The sequence below is a fragment of the Oncorhynchus mykiss genome, chromosome 19, assembly GCF_057628025.1.
Source record: "Oncorhynchus mykiss isolate SJ-2025 chromosome 19, ASM5762802v1, whole genome shotgun sequence".
NCBI lineage: Eukaryota > Metazoa > Chordata > Actinopteri > Salmoniformes > Salmonidae > Oncorhynchus > Oncorhynchus mykiss.
The window spans coordinates 66,675,194-66,694,666 of NC_143040.1; the positions used below are offsets into that span (position 1 = coordinate 66,675,194).

General features: G+C 43.1%; 1 protein-coding gene across 1 annotated transcript; it reads right to left on the reverse strand.

The window, feature by feature from the left end:
* Window positions 1-1,292: 1,292 nt before the first annotated feature.
* Window positions 1,293-14,758, reverse strand: slc25a29l (solute carrier family 25 member 29-like). The gene is made up of 4 exons (XM_021574786.3): window positions 14,275-14,758; window positions 11,923-11,966; window positions 6,880-6,963; window positions 1,293-5,455 (listed from the first exon to the last, which is right to left on the reverse strand). Exons 1-4 carry the CDS (start codon window positions 14,312-14,314, stop codon window positions 4,682-4,684), a joined length of 942 nt encoding a protein of 313 aa, XP_021430461.2. The 5' UTR covers window positions 14,315-14,758; the 3' UTR covers window positions 1,293-4,681.
* Window positions 14,759-19,473: the final 4,715 nt, after the last annotated feature.

The following is a 19,473-nucleotide window of genomic DNA, read 5'->3' on the forward strand; positions in this document are numbered from 1 at the left end:
ACGTACACACACACAACCCCTTTCTCAAAACCAAACCAGCATTTCAGAAATCATTTCCTTGTTTTGCCCTTGAATAAAAAAACACATTTGTTATGCCTTCAAAATCTTGTTCTAGAGTCATGCCTGTCCCCTTCAGTTTGAGGGGTACCTATACTATGACTTAACATATGGTAGCTGGATACTGATATGCACTGATCAACAAGGTATCACATTTAGCCGACGCTCTAATCCAGAACGACTTAAATTAAGGCATTCATCTTTAATTTAAAAAATGTAGCTAGGTGGGACAACCACATATCACAATATAGTGGGGAGAACAAGTATTTGATACACTGCCGATTTTGCAGGTTTTCCTACTTACAAAGCATTTAGAGGTCTGTCATTTTTTATCATAGGTACACTTCAACTGTGAGAATCGGAATCTAAAACAAAAATCCAGAAAATCACATTGTATGATTAAGTAATTTGAATTTTATTGCATGACATAAGTATTTGATCACCTACCAACCAGTAAAAAATCCAGCTCTCACAGACCTGTTAGTTTTTCCTTTAATCCCTCCTGTTCTCCACTCATTACCTGTTAACTGCACCCGTTTGGACTCGTTACCTGTATAAAAGACACCTGTCCACACACTCAAAATCGGCAGTGTATCAAATACTTGTTCTCCCCACTGTAGGTGAGTTTTTCCAGACTATGAATATGATTTCCTAGCTTCTGTGGGAAGCTGGATCCACCATTGGGGTGCCTGGGAAAGAGAAGAGCGTTGACTGGGCTGTAAATTACGAGCAACGAGTTGTGGCTTCAAATGCTTTAAACACGTTGAGAATGCCAATTGGCTAATGTCAACCATAGCTGTACTTTCACTCTATCACGCTCAAACAAATAATGGTGTTCCAAAACTATATTAAAAGATTCGTGAAGAATATATTTGTTTCTGCTGTTAAGGGCATTTCTTTAGCAGAGGTCAGCATGTGGGAGGAGTAGGGGCTCGGGATAAGACTAGTTTCCCCAATAGTTACCAGTTAGGGACGTTCAAGTTGATTTTTTCCCAGTCCGTATGCTGCCATTTACTAGGAGGTTATGAAACACAGCATCAGGCTTAGCCTTACATACATTACGATCGCGTTGTTGACGACAACGCACCTTTTTAAAAGCAATGTTCAGTAGACCCACCGCTATATGTCAGCTCAAAATCAGAAATGACCTTAAAATGGCGATCGTATTGAATCCTGGACTTAGGCAGAAATACAGACACTGCTACTCTTTCAGTTAGCGTGGCTTGAAAAGACATGACAAAGACTCATATGGTTTTATTCTGACATGTTTTTTCCACATATTGCTTTGGTTTAAAGACATTACGACCGATACAGAACAAATATGACAGGTACAAATTAAGAGTAACTGGCCTCGTCAAGCACTTGTGCTCTTCTGACCAAATATCTAGCTCCGATTGGTCGTATTACGTCACAGTAAAACAGAAAGGAAGCAGCATTCCATTTAGTCGAGTTGCCCTCGAATGTCTAGGTGCTATAAAAGAAACAAGACGAGGGAGCGAAAGCACTGACCCAAATTCACAGTATAAATACATCATGAGTAACACATCTCTCTCTGTACAAGCAGTGTCATCCATCATATAGAAACTAGTTAAGTAACACGTTCTTGTGAACCACACTGTTGCAATTCAAGGTCTGTACGTGAAAAGATGCAATATTCAAGAGATTACTTTACACATCATACTTGTAGAATAATTTATAAAATAAAAATCATGAGATGTATAGTCAAATATCAAATTGTACCACTTTTGCCCAAAGTGTAACAATCAGGCTGTAGATTTATACTGCCTCAAATAAAGTACAATTCCATTGTACTAACAAAAGATGTTTTAGTCAAAACAATTATCATTTTTGCTCTGCACTTCGCTCATGACATTTCATGCAGTCATTTCAGCACACGAGCAAATATTTCAGTTAATGCTGAATCTTTCAGTAAAATGAGAAATAATGTGTCACCTTTACAAGGTCTGAGACAAGACGGAGTTGAAATCCATGACTGTTTAACTTTTGGATTATCAAGAAGAACGAAGGCTGCTTTTACCCAGGCAGCCCCATTCTGATCTATTTGGCAACAACTGGTATTTTGAACAAACAGATCAGCTCTTTCCCCAACAATTGGGCAAAAAAATCAGAATTGGGCTACCGGTGTAAATTCAGCCAAGAGTAATTTAAAATCAGGAACCAGGTAATGCAGACCTCACACCAGACTCTGAAATATCCAGTGGCATTCGAACAGGGGAGATTAATTTTTTTTTTTTTTATTAAAAAAAAAAGTTACGAGAGAATCTTCACTCTGACCTATTGGTGCATTCACACTGCTCGCCGTAAAAATCCATGCAAGGAAGTAATTTCATTGGTCCTAGCCGGCAGAATCATTGATTAGAACCAATGAAATGGCTTCCTTTCTGGATGAGTCGCCCCCCCCCCCCCCCTCAAGCTGTGTGAATAGACCCTTAGTTTGGAATTCCTGGCTAGGACTCTACTAAATGAGTATTTTAATAGGAAAGCTTCATGTACAGTAGAGTATATGTACATACCTTCAGACCAGTGGAGGCTGCTGAGGGGAAAACGTCTCATAATAAATGGCCGGAACGGAACAAATGGAACAGTGTCAAACGCCTGGAAACCATGCGTTTGATACTACTCTACACAGATTCCACTCCAGTCATTACCACAAGCCCTTCAGACATACATAAATATACTCAGCTGTGCACACATATACAGTGGGGCAAAAAAGTATTTAGTCAGCCACCAATTGTGCAAGTTCTCCCACTTAAAGATGAGAGGCCTGTAATTTATCATTGGTACACTTCAACTATGACAGACAAAATGAGAGAGAAAAAAAATCCAGAAAATCTCATTGTAGGATTTTTAATGAATTTATTTGCAAATGGTGGAAAATAAGTATTTGGTCACCTACAAACAAGCAATATTTCTGGCTCACAGACCTGTAACTTCTTTAAGAGGCTCCTCTGTCCTCCACTCGTTACCTTGTATTAATGGCACCTGTTTGAACTTGTTATCAGTATAAAAAGACACCTGTCCACAACCTCAAACAGTCACACTCCAAACTCCACTATGGCCAAGACCAAAGAGCTGTCAAAGGACACCAGAAACAAAATTGTAGACCTGCACCAGGCTGGGAAGACTGAATCTGCAATAGGTAAGCAGCTTGGTTTGAATAAATCAACTGTGGGAGGAATTATTAGGAAATGGAAGACATACAAGACCACTGATAATCTCCCTCGATCTGGGTCTCCACGCAAGATCTCACCCAGGGTAGGGGTCAAAATGATCACAAGAACGGTGAGCAAAAATCCCAGAACCACACGGGGGGACCTAGTGAATGACCTGCGGAGAGCTGGGACCAAAGTGGCAAAGCCTACCATCAGTAACACACTATGCCGCCAGGGACTCAAAATCCTGCAGTGCCAGACGTGTCCCCCTGCTTAAGCCAGTACATGTCCAGGCCCGTCTGAAGTTTGCTAGAGAGCATTTGGATGATCCAGAAGAAGATTGAGAGAATGTCATATGGTCAGATGAAACCAAAATATTACTTTTTGGTAAAAACTCAACTCGTTGTGTTTGGAGGACAAAGAATGCTGAGTTGCATCAAAAGAACACCATACCTACTGTGAAGCATGGGGGTGGAAACCTCATGCTTTGGGGCTTTTTCTGCAAAGGGACTAAGACGACTGATCCGTGTAAAGGAAAGAATGAATGGGGCCATGTATCGTGAGATTGAGTGAAAACCTCCTTCCATCAGCAAGGGCATTGAAGATGAAACATGGCTGGGTCTTTCAGCATGACAATGATCCCAAACACACCGCCCGGGCAATGAAGGAGTGGCTTCGTAAGAAGCATTTCAAGGTCCTGGAGTGGCCTAGCCAGTCTCCAGATCTCAACCCCATAGAAAATCTTTGGAGGGAGTTGAAAGTCCGTGTTGCCCAGCAACAGTCCCAAAACATCACTGCTCTAGAGGAGATCTGCATGGAGGAATGGGCCAAAATACCAGCAACAGTGTGTGAAAACCTTGTCAAATGTTTTCTGTAAGTCTTCACCTCTGTCATTGCCAACAAAGGGTATATAACAAAAGTATTGAGATAAACATTTGTTATTGACCAAATACTTATTTTCCACCATAATTTGCAAATAAATTCATAAAAAAATCCTACAATGTAATTTTCTGAATTTTCTTTCTCATTTTGTCTGTCATAGTTGAAGTGTACCTATGATGAAAATTACAGGCCTCTCATCTTTTTAAGTGGGAGAACTTGCACAATTGGTGGCTGACAATACTTTTTTGCCCCACTGTATATGCATAAGGGATGACTAGGTCAGACATTTGTGCTTTTTCACTGCTAGTTTCTTTCCCCAATTAGTTCTCAAAAAGACTAAATTATATAAAACATTTAAAAAAAGTGTACTCTGTACAAAACCAGGGGTCAAAATTGGACAAGTATTTACAAGCGCGGTTTACCATCTAAACATACATACATCTTGTAAAAATAGCCTTCGTGAAGCTGACGTTGAGCGGTCAAGTCACATCAGCTTATTAGCTGGTGCATTGTGGGACCATTTCCAACCCAATAAGGGTCGCCAGAGCAGAAACACCACCTTCTCCCATTCACAAGCTTGAGGGCTGGGCCTGCTGTGGGCTCACAGTGAGAGAGGAGTGGGCAGGCTGGGGCTCGCAGTCATTGACGGCGCCCTCATCGTCTCGCATGTACATGAGAAACAGAGTCACGGTGGCGAAGGTTGTGGCGTTGACGGGGAACGCCCGGAGCAGCGTGGAGGTGAGGCCGTGCGTGAACACCCGCCAGCCCTCGCGCTTCAGGCTCTGACGCACACAGTCAGCGATGCCATTGTACTTGTTGTGGCCGCCCACGCCGTCCGCCTGGAGCCGGGACTTTATGACGTCCACAGGGTAGGTGGAGAGCCACGAGGTGATGCCCGACATGCCTCCGGCAAACAGCAACTTGAGGATCATGTAGGGGTCATCGGGTTCGCAGCCCAGAGAGCGTGTCAGTACATCGTAGGTCAGGAAGTAGATCCCGAAACCCGGTGTCTCGCGGACTAGCGTGGTCACCATACCCCGGTTGATACCGCGGAAGCCCTCCTTCCGGTAGATGCGCACCAGGCAGTCCAGAGAGTTCTTGTACAGCTTCTGCTTGGACTTCCTCTCACCCAACCCCTGCAGCTGCATGCGCGTCTTGGCCAGCTCCATGGGGCAGCAAATGACGCTCTGCAACGCGCCCGCCGACGCCCCGGCCAGGAACTGGTTGAGCGGCGTGTCGTGGCCCAGCCTGCGCATGGCGTTGCCCTGGACACCGAACACGATGGCGTTGATGAAGGTCAGACCCATCATGGGGGAGCCAATGCCTTTGTACAGACCCGTCATCTGTGGAGACAGAAAGAGCGAGAGACAGAAAGAGCGAGAGACAGAAAGAGCGAGAGACAGAAAGAGCGAGAGACAGAAAGAGCGAGAGACAGAAAGAGCGAGAGACAGAAAGAGCGAGAGACAGAAAGAGCGAGAGACAGAAAGAGCGAGAGACAGAAAGAGCGAGAGACAGAAAGAGCGAGAGACAGAAAGAGCGAGAGACAGAAAGAGCGAGAGACAGAAAGAGCGAGAGACAGAAAGAGCGAGAGACAGAAAGAGCGAGAGACAGAAAGAGCGAGAGACGTAACATGGTAACTTAAATTGAATGAAGCTGAAGAACTTGGCACAAACACACAGTAGTAGTTTGCCACAGCCAAATCACACTTTCACCACAACAAATGTTGCTTCAGGACATACTCTTCATAAGGCAATACTATAAGGCTAAAATACAAAGCTGCTATTCCACTATAATACTGACAGCCTTAACCTAATACTTAACCGGCTCAAGTGACAAGGTGGTCCTCTTAATTTAGCCACGCAGCAGGCGTAACACCCCGATTGACCTTAGCTACTGATATGTCTTTCCCAACCTCCTCCCCCCCAGACTGGCCAATAGGCTCTCTGCTAGACTGACCTCTGTATTGAAGCCATAGAGATAGATAGCGGACTCATCTTTACATACAGTATGTGCCATTATAGCGTCTGTGACAGCATTAGCAGCACCATGGAGGTTTACAACCCATAGGAATTCCCACCCAGTTGACAACTTTAAAATGGTGGAAGCCCTCAATGGAGCTGCCCATGCTAAAAACAGCCTTTTGGCCACTATCATTCTCTATGATTGAAGCACAAGACTAATGAGAAACTCTTCTGAGTAGAGCCCTGTTCTAACCAATGGTACAACAGCAGTTGGCACTGCACAGAGCACATGGCAATGCCTCATGGGCTGCAGTGCCAACTACCTCCCAAAACACATCAATCAATTTGAATAAAAGGATTTCACCACTGGTGACTACCCACACAACAGGGTTTCCGTTAGCCGGTAATTGCCGGCTTTTGACCAAAATAAATTATATGAACAGACGATTTAAAAAAACAATAGCCGGCCAAATTGGCCGGGATAAAAAAGAAAATACAATCCCATTGCGAAAATACCGCTTTTAATTAATTGATGGAAATATCAGTCAACGTCAACACATTTGACCATCATGCTTATAGGTCTATTTTCATTCAATCTTCATTTATTCCATGTATAACACGTGCACAAGATACCTAGACTATTTTGAGCGGAATATCACTTGTCAGACAATGCTAGAGATGGTGCACCTTCTCAGCTCGTTGTTGATGGAGTGAAACATGCTTTTATAAAGCCAACAATTCTAAAAACGCAATCCCAATGTCAACCGTTTCTGACTTGATTCCGTAACAGTAGCGGTTGTACTCACCGACTCTTGCCTTACGATAGACTGGAAGCAATGATATGTGCTGCGGTACAGAGGTCTGTCCACACTCTGAACTTGGAGTCGTACCTGAAAATGGAATCTTCAATGTTAGCGAAAAAGCTCAGAAGGCAATATCGCCACATTTAATAACAATAAAAGACAATCACACATGAAACGCATAGGAAAAGAGAATATACAACAACAGACTAATGTACTACAATATAAGAGTAGATTTGGGTGACAAGAGTAAAATGATTTTTTTAAAGTATTTTGTGCTACTTATTTAAAAGTCTGGAACACAAAAACAAAAGGGAGAAAAAGAAGACCTAGACCGTACTTACTAGCTAGGTCACACCCGTGCAGAGGTTGTATATCCCTCATCTAAAACACAGTGACACTTATGCTGTTAAAGACAGCCATCCCTGTTCAGGGATAAAAACAAACAGTGTCCCTCCACATGTCTGTACTCAGAATATATATATATTTTTTTTAAATAAAAAAAGTTTGACTCAAATTGTCAAAATATCAAGTACAAATATCCTGATACATGTGTTGTAACTTGTACACTTAGAGATTATTACGAGTACACAGCAAAACATTTCAAGATTCAGTGTCTGCAAATTACAGCTCTTAGAAGACTAACCGTATGAGAAGATAAACATTTCAGTATAAACCTCATAAATTGCATCATTAAAACAATTAAACCTGATTATTAGGCTCAAAAATAGCCTCTCATGCAAACTGTATTGCCATGATTGGTATAACTTTACTAGAAATGTACTTAAAATACCTTGCACACTGCCTTAAAAATATATGTTTACCGGCAGGTTGGAAGTAGAATCTTGTATACAGGGGGATCCATAGCATTCAAAAATGCAAACCCCTAAAATGTGAAACGGAAAAACAGAAAAACACCTGCAGATACACTGAGTGTACAAAACAAGTGAATCCAGGTGAAAGCTATGATCCCTTGTTAAAAGGGGAGGAGACAGGTTAAATAATCATTTTTAAGCCTTGAGATAATTGAGACATGGATTGTGTATGTGACATTCAGAGGGTGAATGCGCAAGACAAAATATTTAAGTGCCTTTGAACGGGGTATGGTAGTAGGTGCCAGGCACACCAGTTTGTGTCAAGAACTGCAACACTGCTGGGTTTTTCACGCTGAACAGTTCTTTCAGTCGACATCTCACTATGGGACACGGCCCCTTTTGCGGGTCATTATTTGAAGCCTTATTCAAGCCCGCCTAACAGGCCAATCAGAGCAGTGTGTGTACGCCCCGAGTGTCTTATAACACACTGCACTAGTTTCCTCATTCTTAGCCTCGAGTCCATCTGGTTACTAGCCCGATAAGCAGCTTTATTCAGTAAACTAGCTCTCAACTTAACAGTTCCTTTCGGTTTGGGTTACTACCCCAACACATAGCATTGAGTGGCTTGTTTTCTATTTTTCAGGAATGCTGCTAACTTCAGCTTCACTTTACAGAGTGAAGTTACCTCAGTTAGCAGAACTTTTTGTCATCGGCTAAATACTGTACACCTGTTGCCTGGCATACAAACAATTGGCATCATTAGCTAGCTAGCTGCACTGCTTTAGCATCCTGCTAATCGCAGGTTCCCACAAACTTTAGCTACTTCTACCCGGGGTCTCTAGCTCTGTCGGTTCCCACTTTCGGAGTTAGCTTGCTGAACTTTCGTGTATCTTGGCTAGCTAGTGGGCTAACCGCACCACTGATGTTTTAGCTAGCAATCTCTGGGTTTGTTTGGCTAGCATGAGCGTTTGTGTTTCTTCAGTGTGTTACCCCACCATTGAAGCACCTTTTTTCATTCCCCTGTGAAAGATAACCCAGCTGTTCGTTCTACCTCAAGTTACTTGGTTTACAGACCGAGTCGGCACTTTGTATCCCACGCGACGGCTCGGCTAGCTGGCTTTCTAAACTCAGGTAAAGAAAGCCAGCTAATTCACTACACTGAAAGTTTAAAGACGGCATTTATTTCTCACCACCCTGCTAAATAAAGCTGTCCGTTTCTGCTTACCCAGTGTCTCTCCCAAATTCCCATTGTAGGAGCAGCGCGTGGAGTGGCTAGCTAGCCCCCCGGTAATTCCATTTGCTTTTGTCCGTCCTGTCGAAACGCAATGTCCAACAGGCTTACCGGCCAAGTCGTCAGGGAAAGGGGAGAAAAAGCAGCAAAAGCCTAGCAACGCTCACCCTGGCAACTGCAGTCATTACACGTCCGGGACGCTATGGAGGCTCCCATCGACCCCGCTAGTTGTGTGCATTGCGCTCAGCTGGACTCGTGTCCTTAGACATGAAGTACATGGAAAGTATTGCCCAGGCCTCATACCTGCGCGAGGACAACTCAGTTGACAACGAAGTCCCAGAGGGAGAAGCTACTTTAGGCATCCCCTCAGTCTGCGCTTCAGGCTGATTCGGAGAATCCCCACTTTTACCAGGGGGTGGACATTAATGCCGACGAATCCGGATGTGAGAACGACGGCATGTCTCTTGCCACATTAGGCAGCACCCTTTGACCAGCAGATTGATTACACCACAGAAGAATTTCTCCTCTGCTCAGTTTGTGCTACCCAGCCAGACTGAAGAGGTAGGGCAGGAGTCAATAACTGACCTTTCTTCAAAGGCAATCAGATGCGCTGCCCTACCTGAATGGACAGATCAATCCCACCAGGCCAGGTTAAATTCTAAGAAAAGGAGAGAGGCGCTGGGCTCCCTGTTACCACAGAAGCAAGCCCTGAAGCCCACATTCACCCAGGTCGTCACTAGGAGTCCTCCCTCACAGAACTGGAGGATCCCCAAGAAGTCTCAGCCTTCTCCTGCAGCTCCGACCCTGGGACAGACAATCCGCTCACCAGCAACGCGGTGCCTCAGGGCATCACTCCAAGCAATTAGCAGTGGATACCCACTTGGCGCCATCTGTTGGGAAGAATCAGCACACCTAGCGCAAGGCACAGGGCCTCGATAAGCTGGCAGAACGCCTGACCTCAACGACCATAGTCTCCTCTGGAGTCCTGCCTCAAGTCACACGTTTGTTTACACACAGCATACGTGTAGCACAGGAGCCAGCCCCCCCCAGCCCTCACCATGGAGTGACATTTTCACCATTGCCTGTTTTGCGCGGCAACATCAGCCACATACTAGATGTGTCTGAAGCTTTCTGGGCTCCATGATTGTAGTGGTTCTTCTTGGTCTCCTTAACTCAGCTATCCAGCTGTGGGTGACCTCACTCTGCTTGAACTAGTCTATCCACAGGTACGTGCTTCTCTCAGCAAAGTGTCTATCGGCACTTCAATCCCTGCTGACGCGGGGCTGCCCTACTGGGACAGTCTTCACATGCAAAGTAGTGACAAATAGATGCATCACTATAGGGCTGGGAGGAGGGGGGGCAGTTCACGAAGTGAACGGCGTATGGTCAGACTGAGTACAGCCCATATCCACGTTCTAGCGCTAAACTGTTATTATCCCTCAGGCACTTTTGTCCATTCCTACAGGGCCAACATGTCCTTGTCAGGTCAGACAATAGGTCAACGGTGACATACGTCAGCCCCGTTTCTCACCTTGGCCAAGCGCGCTAGCGACCTTCACGAATGCTCGGTCCATCCTTCATGCACTCAGTTTGCTGCCCCCCCCCCCACCCCAAACTACTTCAAGGTTATGATACGTCCTAACGTTGCGTTAATTTCTAAAGATCATTCAAGCCACTGACCTCTTCCCCTTCCACCCTCCGCCGTGCTCTTCTCCAGAGCAGCGGCACCTTAACACAGTGTCCGGTGCGCACCCAGCGCATCTACATGGACAGGACTAGGTCATTCTGAAACTATGACCAACTGTTTGCTTTGCCAACCCTGCTTTGTCCAAACACCTCTCCCATTGGAGGCTATCGCCAAGGTGTACAGTTGTTGGGGATTGCAGTCTCCGAGAACATTCCACTAGAGGAATTGCCACATAAGGGGCACTGTGAACATTATGTTCCCTGACTTGTGTAAGAGGTAGTTCTTAGAATGAGGAAACCAGAGCAGTGCAGGGTGTTATACACACAGGGCATACACCCACAAAGCTCTGATTGGTGTGATTGAATAAGGCTTCAACCAATGACCCGTAAAGAAGGCGTGTCCCATAGTGAGAGGTCTCCCTCATCTCCTTCAGAGAACCGGGGTAACATACCGTAATCCCACGTTTCCTGTGTGTATTAATGGTCCACCACCCAACGGACATCCTGACAACTTGACAACTGTGGGAAGCAGTGGACTCAACATGGGTCAGAATCCCTGTAGAACTTGACACCTTGTAGAGTCCATGACCCAATGAAGTGTAATGTTTATTCAGAGCTTTCCAATGACCTATGCTGTCACAGCTCCAACATATGTGGCTTAGGTGTTAATCAAAACTATATTTGGGTAATGCATATGATGAGTGTAGGGGTCAGCTGAGCTTAAGGCTATACACTCACACACAAAAAAAAGGGCATATTTTGAAATGTCAACTATAACAGACAGAAACCTGTCATGCTTCTAGATAAGTACATTTTTTGTTGTGTGCACACACTGTTGCTCAGCAAGCTTCAACATGCACTGCCAACATGCCATACAGAGACAACAGCTCCATCTCTGGTTCATGAGCTAACTAGGAGGAGATGTCTGTTCCGTTCCAAGAACAGATTGTGTTGCAGTAAGACACTGGGTTAAGAATGTCATGTGCTCTACTTTTTAAACAGCAGTGTGTAGATATGACTCTAGGTCAGAAAACCAGGCAAAATACCCACGTTTGTGGTCTGGGGGAAAAAAGTGCAGTTTGTTATATGTAAGTAATAGCTGAGAAATGCAGTTCTGAAACGTTTTGATTGGGAGAGAGCATGAATATTTCATACTTTATCAAACACTTTGGGTCATCTAATCTATACTCAAATGTGCCCTTTTGAGGAGCCTTGATGAACCCCACAGTAGCTAAATAGGAATTACATTTCAGTGCGATTTCTAAAAATATATATGACACGTGCCAGGCACTTGCCAACCAGATAAAACAAACCCACCTTTACAGTGTCAAAAGGATGCCCGACCAAGACACCGGCAGCACCTGGAAGTGACAAAGATGAACAATGAATCAGCACTTTGCTTGTTGGAGGAGGTCGATATGTAATGTGGTCTAAAGCCATGTGAAACAATTACAAACCCTGACAACTTGAAGAAAGAGTGGTAACTAAGTACAAGTATAGGTACAGTAAACAGCATAGAGACACTGTTTAATACTCAGTCTTTGAGCCTAGACCTGATGCAAGTTATTACACGTTCAGTGGTGGTGGGTGCATGTTTGAATATCAAGTGCATTACACAAGAACAAACAGTCTTCTCTGGACTGCCCATCAGCTGTTCACTGTACTGAACACGTGTCCTTGACATTGTTAGCGAGAAGAAAACGCAATACTGTGTGACACCACCTGTACATCACAGGATAAAACCATAACTAGGGCCGTTTCAGGTTAGGGGCACTTGTATGTGTTCTGGCTTGGTGTTTGAGTGAGTGAAGCAGTGGTGCATTCATGTGATTCTCATGAAACCAGTTTTAAAACATGAGTTACAAAACCCATCTGCAAAAATCAATTGTCCTTCTGTGTGTGTTGTGTACAAACAAGCATTTCACTGCACCTGCACAATTTCATATGCAACCAATACAATTTTAGATTTTTAAAGTCAATTTTTTTTAATACTTTTGCCTGAATTATTTTACATTTTCCCCCAAATGTACATTACTGAAATTCATCCAGACTCAATTCGCAGGTCATTTTACTTCAGAAAAAACTAACTTATTTGAATAAAACAAAATATGTTGCTGTAGTTTGTCCAGAAATATATATATTTTTTAAAATGGTATACTAGTTGAAGTGTTACTATAATATTTATGTACAAACAGTTTCTGGACATCTCATTTTGGTAACACTAAGTTACTGTAAACACGCCAGTTTTTAAATAAAAATGTATTCACCCATGATGCATCATTTAGGAGTAGTCATCTTTAGATGAGCACAAGTTCATTTATTTGCCTTCAGAAGGAGGTTCTTATTCTCAAACTCTGCCTTCACCCCACTTGGTCTTCTCAACAAAACGGCTAAAAAGCTCAAATTGGGGTTCTGAGGAGTATTTCTGTCTGTAATAAAGCTCATTCTGATTGGCTGGGCCGGGCTCCCTAGTGAGTTGGCCTGGCTGCCTATTGGAGGGCATAGGCCCACCCATCGCTGCCCAGTCATGTCAAATCCATAGATTAGGGAATTTATTTCAATTGAATGATTTCCTTAAATGAGTTCAGTATAAATATTTTTTCCCCCAGTGTTGTTTAACTCAGGCCTTTTCATTAGGGGAGCAATGTTTAAAAAAAAAAAATGGTTTATTACTTTGTTGGACTGTTGCAGTAATGAGAATTGTGGAAATTGTAGTAGAATAAAATCGAATCAAAATGCATTAAATTGATCAGTACAGATCCCAATCTCAGTGACTCAAAAGGACATGAAAAATTACACTTGAGAATTGTTTCGTAGGAATGACCCATTGCAGAAAGATGACCCTAGAGAACATTTGTCTGACCCCCACTTTCAAGACATTATTAGTAGCCGAGACAGTATCGCAATAAGGCCCAATCATAGACTTATTGATACACTTTCTGGCTGAGCTGACATTCATTTAGAATTGAGATGGGGTTAACTAAAGCAATGATCCATATTGATAGGAAGTTAGGAATTGACTTTCTGTGGATAAGAATTTTAACAATGTAGTAAAAATCAAATTAACCGGTAAAATGCTACTGAGGTCCAATTTCACAACGCCCAAGGGTTAAAACTACACCTGGTTTAGTTTAGGGGTATTCTGTGAACCCTGATAAATCTGAAGAATGTACCAAGTTCGCTCGTTATAGTCACCATTTTTGACTGTGAAGTTGAATTTGTATGTCGCTAATGTAATTGGTGCTTGAGAGGGACTGCCCATTTAACACTCACAGCACATGGTTTGGAATGAATGGAATTGTCTAGCTGCGAGTATAAAGTTGCACAAAGATATATTTTGTGATTCTAAGAAAACAAAAACAGGTTTAGCCAGCAAAGCACAATTAATATAGGAATTTTCACAACAATAGGGGCAAGAAATTGTACTAGACAATGAACAGTACTCTGTAATTTTCCATTCATGAAATGTAAATTTGTGGGCAAACTTGCGCCATCACTAGGCACACTTCTGCATTGGCTAACTAGCTTTGCTAGCCAAACTCATGAATCATTTATTCAAAGCGTTTCCAACCTGATACATTTTGCAAACATGACTCCGTGCTGCCACATAGCAAGCATTGAAGCAATCTATCCACGGGTATGCTTTCTAACTAACGTTAATTAACTTACCTCCTATGCATCCTGCTGCAAAGTCCAATGTAAAGTCCATTCCCTCAAGGAGTCGTTGAATTAGTCAAACGCTAGCTCTCAATAAGTCTGTATTTCTCCGTAGCACACGGGGCTAATTCAAAGGTCTGGCTTGGTGCAAAAGCTAGTTACAATCTTGTATTGCTTCAAAGACGAATAATTTAGTTAACTATCAGTTTCGACCTGTAGTTTGATAGCTGCATCTGTAACGTTAAAGGATAGCTGAATTGCTAGATACAGTAACGTAAAGTAGCTAGTTCTCGTCTCCTCTTGAATAAAAGCGAGTTTGCGAAAGGCTGTTAATGACAGTACCCAGGTGAGCTCGGGAATAAGACAGATCGCTAAGTAGCTTAATGTGTATGATTTGATTATTGAATTGAGGCGCTCCCACAGTTCACTACCTAGCTACCCCCACCAGCTGTCTTCTTCCTTCCGCACGCTGTTTCTATTTCTGACTGTATCCCGTGAGATTCAAAGCCCCTTTTAACCAAGCATTTAGCCCAATCAGATCACTGTGATTAAGACAACACCCCTACCGCCCCGCACGCTGATTGGCTCGAGTTGATTTTCCACGGGTTGTGATCAATAGCACCGACCACAATACTTTCTGATCCAAACAACTGATTTATGATCAGCTCTCCCCAACCTAGTCTAACCATTTACTCCTAGTACTCTATAGTACCCAAGTATCAAAACAGATCATAGACCAGATGTTACGGGGAAAATATGGTAAAATATTAACCAAGACAAATGACACTCAAGATTGCAACATCTGTAGCATTTTAGACATTCTGAAAAAACAATCTGGAAAAAAACCTAACTGTATGTTAACATTAAAAAATATATATGGTTATTGTTGCACTTTTCTTTCTTGAGCTGCACAAATATTTACATTGTAGCTAGTGTATATTTGCATATTCAGCTGTATTCTTGAAAGTGACCAAAGGTACTTCATTTTTTTTTAGGTTTAATACTATAGTTTCTTTATACTTCTGTGAATATTTGTTGGTGTATTTTATCCATTGGGATGTTGAGTCATTGGGGCATTTCAACAGTGCTTGTTTGTTTTCCTACCAGACGTGTCATCCTTTTGGCTTATACACCGACAATAAGACTTCTTGAGTCACTGATACCTGACCCTCCCCTGCTTGCCATGCCCATGTTTTCATAACTGGTATCCAATTTTATCACTTGAGAGAGAGGAAGAGGGGGGGGGGGGGGCAGAGAGAGAGAGAGGAAGAGAGGGGGGGGGGCAGAGAGACAGAGAGAGAGAGGGGGGTGTCAGAGAGAGAGAGAGAGAGAGAGAGAGAGGAAGAGAGAGGGGGCAGAGAGACAGAGAGAGAGAGGTGGGGGGACAGAGAGACAGAGAGAGAGAGAAAGAGACAGAGAGAGAGATAATGTATTTTAAATTATATTGTTTATTTCACTTTTGTTTATTATCTATTTCAATTGCTTTGGCAATGTAAATATATGTTTCCCATGCCAATAAAGCTGTTTGAATTTAATTTAATTGAGAGAGTGAGAGAGAGACCCACTGGGAAAACCCTGATTGAATCAATGTTGTTTCCATGTAATTTCAACAACAACATTTAATGTGAAGTTTGTATTTGTATTTATTATGGATCCCCATTAGCTGCTGCCTAAGCAGCAAAATTAAGGCAGTTTATACAATTTTAAAAACATTAAAATACATTCACAGATTTCACAACACACTGTGTGCCCTCAGGCCCCTACACCACCACTACCACATATGTACAGTACTAAATCCATGTGTATGTATAGTGCATATGTTATCGTGTATGTGTGTATGCATGTGTCTGTGCCAATGTTTGTGTTGCTTCACAGTCTCCGTTTTGAATCAATGTGGAAAACTGATTGGATTCACACATATCACAAGGCCGCGGGGCAAGACGAATTATCAGGACGCGTAGGCAGAGCATGCACTGACTGCCTGGCAAGTCTCTTCACTGACATTTTCAACCTCTCCCTGACCGAGTCTGTAATAACTACATGTTTCAAGCAGACCACCATAGTTCCTGTGCCCAAAAACACCAAGGTAACCTGTCTAAATGACTTTCGCCCCATAACAATCAGATCTGTAGTCATGAAATGCTTCGAAAGGCTGGTCATTGGCTCACATCAACACCATCATCTCGGACACCCTGGACCCACTCAAATTCACATACCTCCCCAACAGATCCACAGATGAAGCAAGCTCTATTACACTCCACATGGCCCTCTCCCGTGGACAAGAGTGACACCTATGTGAGAATGCTGTTCATTGACTATGGCTCAGCGTTCAACACCATAGTGCCCTCCAAGCTCACCAGTAAGCTCAGGATTTCCTGACGGGCAGCCCCCAGGTAGCTAGGGTAGGCAACAACATATCCGCCACGCTGTCCCTCAACACGGGTTGCCCCTCAGAGGTGTACTCCATGTTCACCCACGAATGTGTGGTCGCGCATGACTCCAACACATCATTAAGTTTGCTGACGACACGATGGTGGTAGGCCTGATCACCGACGACAATGAGACAGCCTACAGGGAGGAGGTCAGTGACCTGGCAGTGTGGTGCCTGGACAACAACTTCTCCCTCAATGTCAACAAGCCAACGGAGCTGATCATAGACTACAGGAAGTCCGAGCACGCCCTGATCCATAATGATGGGGCTCCAGTGGAGCTTATCGAGAGCTTCGTTCCTCTGTGTTCACATCACTAAGGAATTAACATGGTCCACAGACAACAACACAGTCACGAAGAAGGCATTACAAAGCCTCTTCCTCCTCAGGAAGGTGAACAGATTTGGCATGACCCCTCAGAACCTCAAAAAGTTCTACAGCTGCACCATTGAGAGGATCTTGACTGGCTGCATCACCGCTTGGTATGGCAACTGCTTGGCATCCGACAGCAAGGCACTGCAGCCACCCCCAAGGCATAGACTGTTCTCTCTGCTTCCGCACGGCAAGCGGTACCCATGCACCACGTCTGGAACCAACAGGACCCTGAACTGCTTTTACCACCCAAACCATATTAAGACTGCTAAACATTTGACCAAATAGCTACAAGGACAATTTGCATTGAACCCCTTTTTTTGTTGCATTAACTCTTTTGACTCATCACATACGCTGCTGCTACTGCTTATTATCTATCCTGTTGTCTAGTCACTTAACCCCTACCTACATGTACATATCTACCTCAATTACTTTGTACCATTGAACGTCGATTCCGGTGCCCTGTGTATTTAGCCAAGTTATTGTTACTCATTGTGTATTTATTCCTCCTGTTACTCTCTCTCTACATTGTTGGGAAGGACCTGTAAATAAGCATTTCACTGTTAGTTTACACCTGTTGTTTACTCTCTCTCTCTACATTGTTGGGAAGGACCTGTAAATAAGCATTTCACTGTTAGTTTACACCTGTTGTTTACTCTCTCTCTACATTGTTGGGAAGGACCTGTAAATAAGCATTTCACTGTTAGTTTACACCTGTTGTTTACTCTCTCTCTACATTGTTGGGAAGGACCTGTAAATAAGCATTTCACTGTTAGTTTACACCTGTTGTTTACTCTCTCTCTACATTGTTGGGAAGGGCCCGTAAATAAGCATTTCACTGTTAGTTTACACCTGTTGTTTATGTAGCAGATGACAAATACAATTTAATATGATACTTAGAAAATGACAATACTGACAGTACATTTATTTTCCAACATACAATATTGCAATTGTTTGGTCTACTGTTACAATTGCTTTGTCTAAGCAGGTCCTGATATCCTAACTCATAGCATCCTTGAATCCTGCTAGCCTAAACTCAAAGCACCAGTTGTTCTTTAAATATTTTGTAAAGTTAGTGTGGGAGAGGTGGAAAAATTATTGTTATCGATCAATAATGACAAACTTCCTAGCGTTGTCAACTTAGATGGAAAGCTACTGAGGATGGTAGCTGACTCTATAGACACTCCTGACATTCATATCTTTAATCTGAGCTGAGAGGAAGGTCTTTGTCCTCAGGCCTGGAGGGAAGCCAAAGTCATTCCTCTACCCAAGAGGGGTAAAGCAGCCTTTACTGGCTCTAACAGCAGACCTATCAGCTTGCTGCCAGCTCTTAACAAACTGTTGGAAAAAAATGTTTTTGACCAAATACAATGCTACTTCTCTGTAAACAAATTAACAACAGACTTTCAGCATGCTCATAGAGAAGGGCACTCAACATGTACTGCACTGAAACAAATGACTGATGATTTGTTTAAATAAATTGATAATAAGAGGATTGTGGGAGCTGCACTGCTAGATTTCAGTGCAGCCATAGATATTACTGCCCATAACCTGTTTCAGAGAAAGCGTATGTGTTATAACGTCTGCCATATCGTGGATTCAGAGCTACATCTGAAGTCGGAAGTTTACATGTATTTTAAGGCCTACCTTCAAACTCAGTGCCTCTTTGCTTGACATCATGGAGAATTCAAAAGAAATCAGCCAAGACCTCAGAAAAAAAATTGTGGACCTCCACAAGTCTGGATCATCCTTGGGAGCAATTTCTAAACGCCCGAAGGTACCACCTTCATCTGTACAAACAATAGTATGCAAGTATAAACACCATGGGACCACGCAGCCGTCATACCGCACAGGAAGGAGTCATGTTCTGTCTCCTAGAGATGAACGTACTTTGGTGCGAAAAGTGCAAATCAATCCCAGAATAACAGAAAAGGACCATTTGAAGATGCAGGAGGAAACAGGTACAAAAATATCTATATCCACAGTAAAATGAGTCATATATCGACATAACCTGAAAGGCTGCTCAGCAAGGAAGAAGACTGCTCCAAAACCGCCATAAAAAAGCCAGACTACAGTTTGCAACTGCACATGGGGACAAAGATCGTACCTTTTGGAGAAATGTCCTCTGGTCTGATGAAACAAAATAGAACTGTTTGGCCATAATGTTCATCGTTATGTTTGGAGGAAAAAGGTTGAGGCTTGCCAGCCGAAGAACACCAACCCAACCGTGAAGCACGGGGGTGGCAGCATCATTTTGTGGGGGTGCTTTGCTGCAGGAGGACTGATGAACTTCACAAAATATATGGAATCATGAAGATGGAAAATTCTGTGGATATATTGAAGCAACATCTCAAGACATCAATCAGGAAGTTAAAACTTGGTCGCAAATTGGTCTTCCAAATGGACAATG